At 58.2% G+C, this 8,703-nt stretch overlaps 1 protein-coding gene across 1 annotated transcript; it reads right to left on the reverse strand.

Annotated features, from left to right (window-relative positions):
* Window positions 1-1,495: 1,495 nt before the first annotated feature.
* On the reverse strand, window positions 1,496-7,086 carry LOC139678638 (junctional adhesion molecule A-like). Its single transcript, XM_071569618.1, has 6 exons — window positions 6,880-7,086; window positions 5,403-5,732; window positions 4,407-4,676; window positions 4,175-4,234; window positions 2,300-2,348; window positions 1,496-1,583 (listed from the first exon to the last, which is right to left on the reverse strand). The coding sequence occupies exons 1-6, from the start codon at window positions 6,968-6,970 to the stop codon at window positions 1,580-1,582; spliced, it is 804 nt and encodes a 267-aa protein (XP_071425719.1). The 5' UTR covers window positions 6,971-7,086; the 3' UTR covers window positions 1,496-1,579.
* Between the last annotated feature and the right edge of the window lie 1,617 nt (window positions 7,087-8,703).

An 8,703-nucleotide genomic window follows, 5' to 3' on the forward strand; every position in this document is an offset into this window, starting at 1 on the left:
ACCTACACACTTTTATTAGCAGCAACAGGCATTAAAAAAACAACAACACAAAGTCTTCAAACTGATTTGCAGGCAACTCCCTGCAATGCTTAGAAAAGTGTTCTTTGTAAAAAGTGTGGCTGCGTTTCACACCTGCAAGTGCAACAAGGGAAGTGACAACCCACCCTGCAGCTCCCAGAGGGGCTGGAATCTCATTTACTCCACCCAAACTCCTTTGCTTCTTTTAATTGTTCCATGAAACCCCAGGCTGAGATGGCCCATTGGTGCCAGCCCTGAATATTCCAGTGATCTTTCCCAGTTTTCCAATTTGCCCCCGGAAACAGGTGTAGGACAGTTCAGGGATGGGATTTGAGCCTCTCCCAGGAGAACTTCTGCTCTCCAATGAGAAAGGGTAACTCTGAGAAGAGGGTTCTCCCCCTCCCCTGGCCAGGAAAGCTCTCCCAGCTCTTCAGGCAGGACTCCAGCACAGAAATCCCCCTCAGATCAGTGGCTCGAAGCATGGGGAGGTCCCCAGGACAAGTGCCCAGGACACCCAACACCCAATCCAGAAGCGCTGAGAGGGTGCTGGACCTGGAGTTGTCCCCATTGGATGGAAGGGGGGGTTCAAACACCCCAAGGTGACCATCAGTGGGGTCCAGCACTCAGGGACAGCAACCAGGTCCCTCCAAGGGAAGATGGTCCTTGTGCCTCCATTTCTACAGGAATAACATCCCCTTCAGAGCAAAGCCCAGGTGAGCCCTGCAGAAGCAGCACACGGATGGAGGGGACAGGAGGGGACAGGCAGGGCTGCCCTGCCTTATCTAACCAGGCCAAGGCTGCTGTCACCCATAGCAGCAGCAAACAGGAAGCACAAGCTGGCAGTGACACATGGCCAACCCAGCTGGCTCATGGCAGAGGAGGGGATGTCCTCAGGGATGTCCCCAGATCCTGCCAGAGCCCAAGGAGAACAGAGATGGGCTCAGGAGCATCCCAACATCATCCAGCAGAAGCAATTTCTTTGGGATTTGCTTTTGGAAACGAACTCCTTTGCTGTTCTCCCATTCCCTGCTCCCTCTCATCCCCTCTGCTCACCTCCTGGATGCACATACAGAAAAATCCTGCCCTTTTTCCCCCCTCACAGGGTCAAAAGGGGTAGAAAGCCCACAGAGCCACCCTGGCAAATCTCTGGCACAGCAGCACCCTGGGAGGCCACAGTGAGGGGCTCAAGCCCAGGAAGGCAGAGCAGGCACCAAAGCAGCATTTCCTGGTATCCCCAGGACTGTGGATCTGCCCAGTGGGCATGGTGGCTCTTTCCAGAGCCATCAGCCCCTCCAGGCCTCTGGAGGAGCCAGGAGAGGGACAGAGGGCTGGAGCAGGCACAGCCTGCCCGACCCTCCCCAGGGATGAGTGAGGGGCCCTGGGGAAGAGCAGGACAACATAAATAGTGCAAGTTGACGTTTTCCAAAATAATGTTTGTGGGTTTGAGCAGCTTGAACACTTCAGAGGTGAGTCCAGGAGAGGCTGGGACTGGACGGGACACGTGGCACTCCCAGCAACATCCATCATAAGGGAACGGAGTGAGGGAACAGCTGATGTAGCTCTACCTGCAAGGAGAGGAGAGAGCTCCACCTGAGCCATGTCCTGGGCATGGTCCTGGGCATCTGCTGCTCACCCCTCCAAGGCCTCAGGCAGTTCAGGGTGTCCCATGCTCGTAGTAGCAATGCCAGAAGGTCTGGACTTCTGCTCGACTTCAAATTCCAGGGGATACCTTGGCCAATTTGTCTCTGGCAGGAGTTACCTGGGACCTGGCTACACAAGACACCTGAGAGCTCTCTTGTGTTCAACCAGCTGCAACATGGGATGGGGTTTCCATCCTTAGGGACCCACTACCCTCCAGGAAGCTCCAGTTAATAGCCCAAGTGTGGTTGTGGTCATGCAGAGTGAGTAATTCCTGAGAACACTTCGAGACTCACTCAATTTCCACAAATCTCTGGAGTATCCAAACACCCACCCATTGTGGAGTGTGTTCCAGAGCTAAGGTAACCAGGAGCATCGGGCTCTGAGTAGGAGAAACAAGAATATTTCCAGAGTAAATCTCAGTGGGGATTAAACAGGGGAGGACAGCAAATCCTTTGGCCTTCCAAGTGGGGAGAGCAGCCCCTCAAACTGCCTCTGACCAGAAGAGGCCAGGACAGCACCCCAAGCTCTCCCATTTCTCCAGTTCCCTCACATCCAGCCAAGGATAAACTTGGGCTTGGAGAGGGTAAAATTTGGCTGGAGCAGTGGGGCCATCCCCAGGAGGGGACTGGAGGCATCTTACCTACAGAGGTGACATGGCCTTTCTGTTCTCCTGCACCAGACAAAGACACCTGGGGAAGAAGCAGCCATCAGAATCATCCCAGAATGTCTGGGGTGGAAGGGACCTTAAAGCCCAGCCAGTTCCAAACCCCTGCCATGGGCAGGGACACCTTCCACTAGAGCAAGTTCCTCCAAGCCCTATCATCATCATCATCATCATCATCATCATCATCATCATCATCATCAATCTGTATTAAAGCCCTGGAGTTGATGCTCCAGCTGGGAAACCTCAATCCAGGAGCACCCATGAGCCCTTCCTGACACAGGGTGAGGGTTTGGGGTCTGGGAGAGACACCCCTGCCCACCCCCAAACTGCCCCACAGGTCCCAGTCCCATCAACAGGCCACATGTGAGCAGGGAGAAGGGGAGTGTGATGGGATGAGGAGGGATGAGGAGAGCAGGAGCACAGCCAGGAGCTTTTCCAGCACCTCCCCAGTGCCCCGAGGCTTTTCACAGGAAAAACCTGCAATCTTTGTGCAATACCAAAACACACCTCCAATCCCCAGGGGGAACCTCCCACTCCATTCAAACCACCAAAGGCAGGTCCAAGCGTGGGTGGCTTTTGTTTTTATTTCAGTTGGCAATCTGAGAATTAAAATCCCCACTTTGCCAGGGATTAGGGATGGGATGAGCCAGAAAGTACACTCTGCAAATCCAAAAAAGGAGGAAAAGCAAGACTGGAAGCTCATTCCTCTTCTGAGGGCAGAGCACAGTGAGGGGCTTGGTGCTGTCACCCTAGAAGGAATGTGTGACATCCCCTGGCAACCACAGGATTTTGTGGGGAGCTGGCCCAGACCAGGACAGTCAAATGTATCTGCCTGTTCAGAAGAGGCAGGAGGGGTTTTCATGACAACCTTCCCTCTGGTGTCTGGGAAGAGGGAGGTAAGAGAAGGAAAAGGAGGACAATGGACAGCATGGCCTCTTTGGACTGGGGACACCATGCTTGAAACAACAGCTGGGACAAAGCCCAGTCCCTGCCTTTGGGATGCTGGGGTGGGAAAGGCAGGTCCTGCCACTTGGGATCCTCTCGCCCATCCCTTCTGACGCTCAGCACCTGCCATGGCACCCACCAGGAGAGTCAGCCCCACCATCCCCACCTGCTCAACCCAGCATCACCTGCTCAGCTGAGCACCCATCTGTTGAACCCAGCACCCACCTGCTCTGCCCCAGCACCCACCTGCTCAGCCCAGCACCCACCTGCTCTGCCCCAGCACCCACCTGCTCTGCCCCAACACCCACCTGCTCAGCCCAGCACCCACCTGCTCTGCCCCAACACCCACCTCCTTCCCCCCAACACCCACCTGCTCTGCCCCAACACCCACCTCCTTCCCCCCAACACCCACCTGCTCTGCCCCAACACCCACCGCCTTCCCCCCAACACCCACCTGCTCAGCCCAGCACCCACCTGCTCTGCCCCAACACCCACCTGCTCCACCCAGCACCCACCTGCTCTGCCCCAACACCCACCTGCTCAGCCCAGCACCCACCTGCTCTGCCCCAACACCCACCTGCTCAGCCCAGCACCCACCTGCTCTGCCCCAGCACCCACCTGCTCTGCCCCAGCACCCATCTGCTCAGCCCAGCACCCACCTGCTCCACCCCAACACCCACCTGCTCCACCCCAACACCCACCTGCTCTGCCCCAGCACCCACCTGCTCAGCCCAGCACCCACCTGCTCCACCCCAACACCCACCTGCTCCACCCCAACACCCACCTGCTCTGCCCCAACACCCACCTGCTCAGCCCAACACCCACCTGCTCTGCCCCAACACCCACCTGCTCACCCCAGCACTCACCTGTTCAACCCAGCACCCACCTGCTCATCCCACCACCCACCTGCAAGGGAGCCGACGATCACACACAGCAGGATCATGGGCAGCACCACGTTTGCAGAGTCTGCAAAGGGGAGAACCCTCACCCTCTGCATCAGAGCGAATTTAACCCCCCACTCCCACTCCCAGCCAGAACCTGCCCCTGCAGCCCTGGGGGCACCACGGAGGGGGGATCCCTCTTTGGGGGTGCTTTTCCCGTTCATTTCCCTGGGCTCGGGGCAGGATTCTGCACTCACTGTGGACTTGGAGCAGGAAGGAGGTCTCGTTCTGGCTGACGGCGTTGCGCACCACGCAGGCGTAGTACCCGCTGTCGCTCAGCACCGCCCGGACGATGCACAGCGTGTTGGCCTCCACGATCCGGATGCGCTCACTGCCCAGCAGCAGCTCCCCGTTCTTCTTCCACCAGTACGAGTCTGCCTTCCCCTCCAGGACATTGCAGACCAGCTTGGTGCTCTCTCCAGCCTTCACCGATGAGTTGCCCACGATTTCTGGCTTGGACAGCGGTTCTGGGGAGACAGAGGGATGTCAGCAGGGAAACCCACGGCTCTGCAGATCCCAAACCACGGCGATCCCGGCTCCCAGTCAGGGAGGAGGGTTGGCCATGTGTGGTAGTTTTGGCTTTAGTTTTAGCTAGGCCTCAGTTTCAGCAGGCCCAGAGAGTCCACGTGGATTAGAGGGGACAAGCATCACCTGACTTAAGCAACCATAGTGGTATTTCAGACCATTTGACATTAAAATCAAGTATAGAAGTGTAGGAGGAGCCTGGCTCAGTCCCTCGATGGCTGGGTGCTCTCACCCTTACTGAGGGTGTTGGGCCTCATTCACCACTTCACAGCTGTTTGGTTTGGAAAGTACCCTTTTTTTGTTGTCAGTTTTCTCCTCTCTTGCCAGGTATCATTTGAGGGGAGCTTGGAGTGTTTTTGTGAGCTGGGGTGGTGGAATTCTGTGTTGTTTGGGTGGGCGACTCGGTGGCTGTTGTAGTTGGTTTGGGTTTTTTCCCACATTTGTATATATATCTATTATACCATATTCTGTTTTTAATTCTCTCTTTTGTATAATACAAGAAACTTGCTATTTATGGTTTTGGTTTCTTCTTTCCTCTTTTTCTCCTCTTCATTTTTTTCTCCTCTCTCCTCTTCCCTTGCAGGGGGAGGGTGGATTTTCTCCCTCTGTGTTGGTCAGTCGATATTTTGCCAGCCCAACCCAACCCAACCCACCAGGGCCTCACTCACCAACCACCTGCAGCTGGAACCAGTCCGTGGCCTCCTCCTCGGAGCGCAGGCGGTACAGCCGCCCGTCGTCGCGCCGCAGCACCATCCGCAGCGACAGGTTGGTTTCGTTGAACGTCGTGCGGTTCTCATAGAGGTGGGACGTGTTGGGGGGCCGGTCGAAGGCGTAGCTGAGGATGACGCCCTGCTCTGTGCCAGCCCGGTACTCCCAGGCCACGGCCTTGCCCAGGCGCAGCCGGGGCGCGGTGAGCAGCACCGTGCAGCCCACGGCCGACACCAGGTGCCCCGCGGCCGGGCCGAGGTCGGCCGAGTAGCACGGAGCGAGTGTGCGGGCTGGAACAGAGACCAGAGAGCCACTGCACCCACCTGGGAGGGGCTGCAGGAACCCTGCCTGGCTCGGCTCCTCACAGACAGTGGGGCTGTCTGAGGAGGGAATTATTTATAGAATCATGAATCATGGCATGGTTTGGAAGGGACCTTAAAGATCATCCAGTTCCATGGACAGCGACACCTTCCACTAGACCAGGTTGCTCCAAGCCCTGTCCAACCTGGCCTTGGACACTCCCAGGGACGGGAAGTATTGGGAAACAACTTGTGTCAGGGCCTCTCCACTCTCACACGGAGGAATTCCCTCCCAGTATCCCATCTAACCCTGCCTTCACTGTGAAGCCATTCCCCTTGTCCTGTCCCTCCATCCCTTGTCCCCAGTCCCTCTCCAGCTCTCCTGGAGCCCCTTTAGGCCCTGCAGGGGCTCTCAGGTGTCCCTGGAGCCTTCTCTTCTCCAGGTGACCCCCCAGCTCTCCCAGCCTGGCTCCAGCACAGAGGGGCTTCAGCCCTGGGGCACCTCCGGGGCCTCCTCTGGACTCGCTCCAGCAGCTCCTCCTCCTTGTGCTGTGGGACCCCCGAGCTGGAGGCGGCTCTGCAGGGGGGTTTCACCAGAGGGGCACAATCCCCCGCTCCTCCCGTGCTGCCCACCCTGGGAGGATTCAACCGCCTTGGCCGGGTCGTGTTGAGCGTCTCATCCGCCAACACCTCAAGTCTTTAAGCAGACACGGAAATTCTCCTCCCACGTTGCAGGGGCACCAACGGCGGGGCCGGAGCTCGGGACCCCCTGGCAGCGCCCCCGCCCGCGGTCCCTGCCACCAAACCGCGCCGGGAGAAGCTGCAGGTCCCTTCCCGACCTTTCTCTAAAAGCTTTTCTCCACGATTAAGGCGTGCCCGAGCCGGGATTCACCTTCCCCTCTCAATGCAGGCGCCGGCAGAAGCTCCAGCTCCCCAACCCCGGGAGGGGTTCGATGGGTGTGAAGGGTCCCCCCAGGCTGTCCCCCCGAGGCTGCCCCCAGCTCACCCAGCTCAGCAAACCCTCCCCAAACGCGCCGGTGAGACCCCCGGGCACCCCCGAACGTGCCCGACCCCCGGCGGGACCCGGCGCGGGTGGTCTCGATTATTGCCCCCCGTTCCTCCCGGGACAGAGACTCGCCTGTAATCCCCGTGCCGGCTGCCGCTCTGCCGGGGGCGAGGAAGAGGAGGAGGAGAAGAAGGAGGAAGGGGAGCAGGGGGACGGGGCACATCTGCGGGACCGGTACGGCGGCAGCTCCGCCACGAGCCCGGCCAGATCCGTTGGGGCGGGACCGGGCGGTTCTTCTCCTCCTCTCCCCTCCCCGCCCCTTGTTCTCCTCCTCTTCTTCCTCGCCCAGCCTTTCTCTCCCCTCCCTTCCCCTTCCTTCCCCTCCCCTACTTTCCTCTCATCCTCCTCTTCCTCTTTTCCGCCTCTCTTCCTCCTCTTCTACTCCTTCCTTCCTCCTTTCTTCCTCTTCTGCTCCTCTCTTCTCCCTCTCCTCTTCCTCTCCTCTTTTCTCCTCTCTCTTCTTTTCTCCTTCTTCTCCTCAATTCCTCTCCTCTCTTTCCCTCCCCTTCCTTTCTCCTCTCCTCTTTCTCTCCTTCTCCTCTCCTTCCCTCCTTCCCTCCCTTTCTCCCCAGGACATCCAAGCCCACCACTCAAAGCCCCCCAAGGCCCCGGGCGCTGCCTCCTCCTGCCCCTCCTGTACCTGCTCTCCCTGTCACGGTGCAAACCCCCCAAATCCCAGCAGGCAGACACTGAGGGAATGGCCTCACCCCACCCTGTGCCCCTGGGGCTCCTTCACAGGGCAAAGGATGCCACCACAGCAACAAAAAGTGGGAATTAAGCGTTACCTGGAGCAGGAAGGGCTGTTTGAAGGACAGGGCCACAGTCAGGACACAAAGATCCCACTGCTGCCACAGGAGGTTCCCCACAGAATGTTCCGGGTGGTGAGGAGGAGGGTGTTTTCCTCCTTCCCAAGGTTGTTTCCATCACCTGGGCAGCTTAGGAGGGTTCTGGGGGCACAGACACAGATGTGTTGTGGCAGGAAAACCCTACATGGTGTTTTTGGGGGCTGGAGGCTGGGAAACCAACCCTGGAGATAAAAAAGTAGATATAGGTATAGATAAATGGATAGATAAAGCTACAGAAATAGATATAAATTAGATGTAGGCATCAAAATCTCAGCCAAGCCAAACTGGTTTGAACACCCTCCATGGCACCTATTCCTGACCCCCAACAACCTCAGAAACACAACCAACTCCACACCCATCACCTCTGGGTCCCCTCAGTCCCTTCCAGAAGGACATTTCCCCCAGAGAAGGGTGGCTTGGCACCCCCTCAGAGGGGAGAGGCTGTGCTGGGATTGCTGATGTGGATGGAAGCAGCAGTGCTGGGGGCTCCAAGGGCAGGTGAGAGAGGCCACACACCTGACGTGGCTGCAGCTGGGAATGGGACGTTTGGAGCTGTCCCATCGGGAATTCACACCTCCTGGCATCCCCATCCAACCTCGGGGAGAGCAGGGCCAGGAGTAGGATGGAGCCACCACCAAGAATAAGCCTCGCACAGTTTTTGGGGTGTCTCGTGGGAGATGTTCTTCTCCCTCCACGGGCACTGGACCCCTCCAGGACCAGCAAGAGCAGCGGGGCTGCAGGGACAGGGGCTGGAGCGGGGACCAGACCCAGCGTGGCCAGAGGAGGATCTCCAGGGCGACATCGAGAGGAGGACCATGGACTCAGGCAGGAGCCAACGCAGCCATCCCACTAGAGGGAGCGAGGAGACCAGCTGTCCGAGAGCGAGCAGAGGAGCTGGGATAAGGGAGCCCAGCCCCGGAAAGGAGCCGCAGCAGAAAGTTGCCATCGGGGGTGCTCCTGGCCAGCGCATGTCTGTCTCGGGAGCTGCTACCCCACCTTGGGGTGTTCCACAGGGTGTTGCTGGGTCATCAGTGTTAGGGCTCTACATCCC

Source organism: Pithys albifrons, chromosome 14 (genome assembly GCF_047495875.1).
Source record: "Pithys albifrons albifrons isolate INPA30051 chromosome 14, PitAlb_v1, whole genome shotgun sequence".
Classification (NCBI taxonomy): Eukaryota; Metazoa; Chordata; class Aves; order Passeriformes; family Thamnophilidae; genus Pithys; species Pithys albifrons.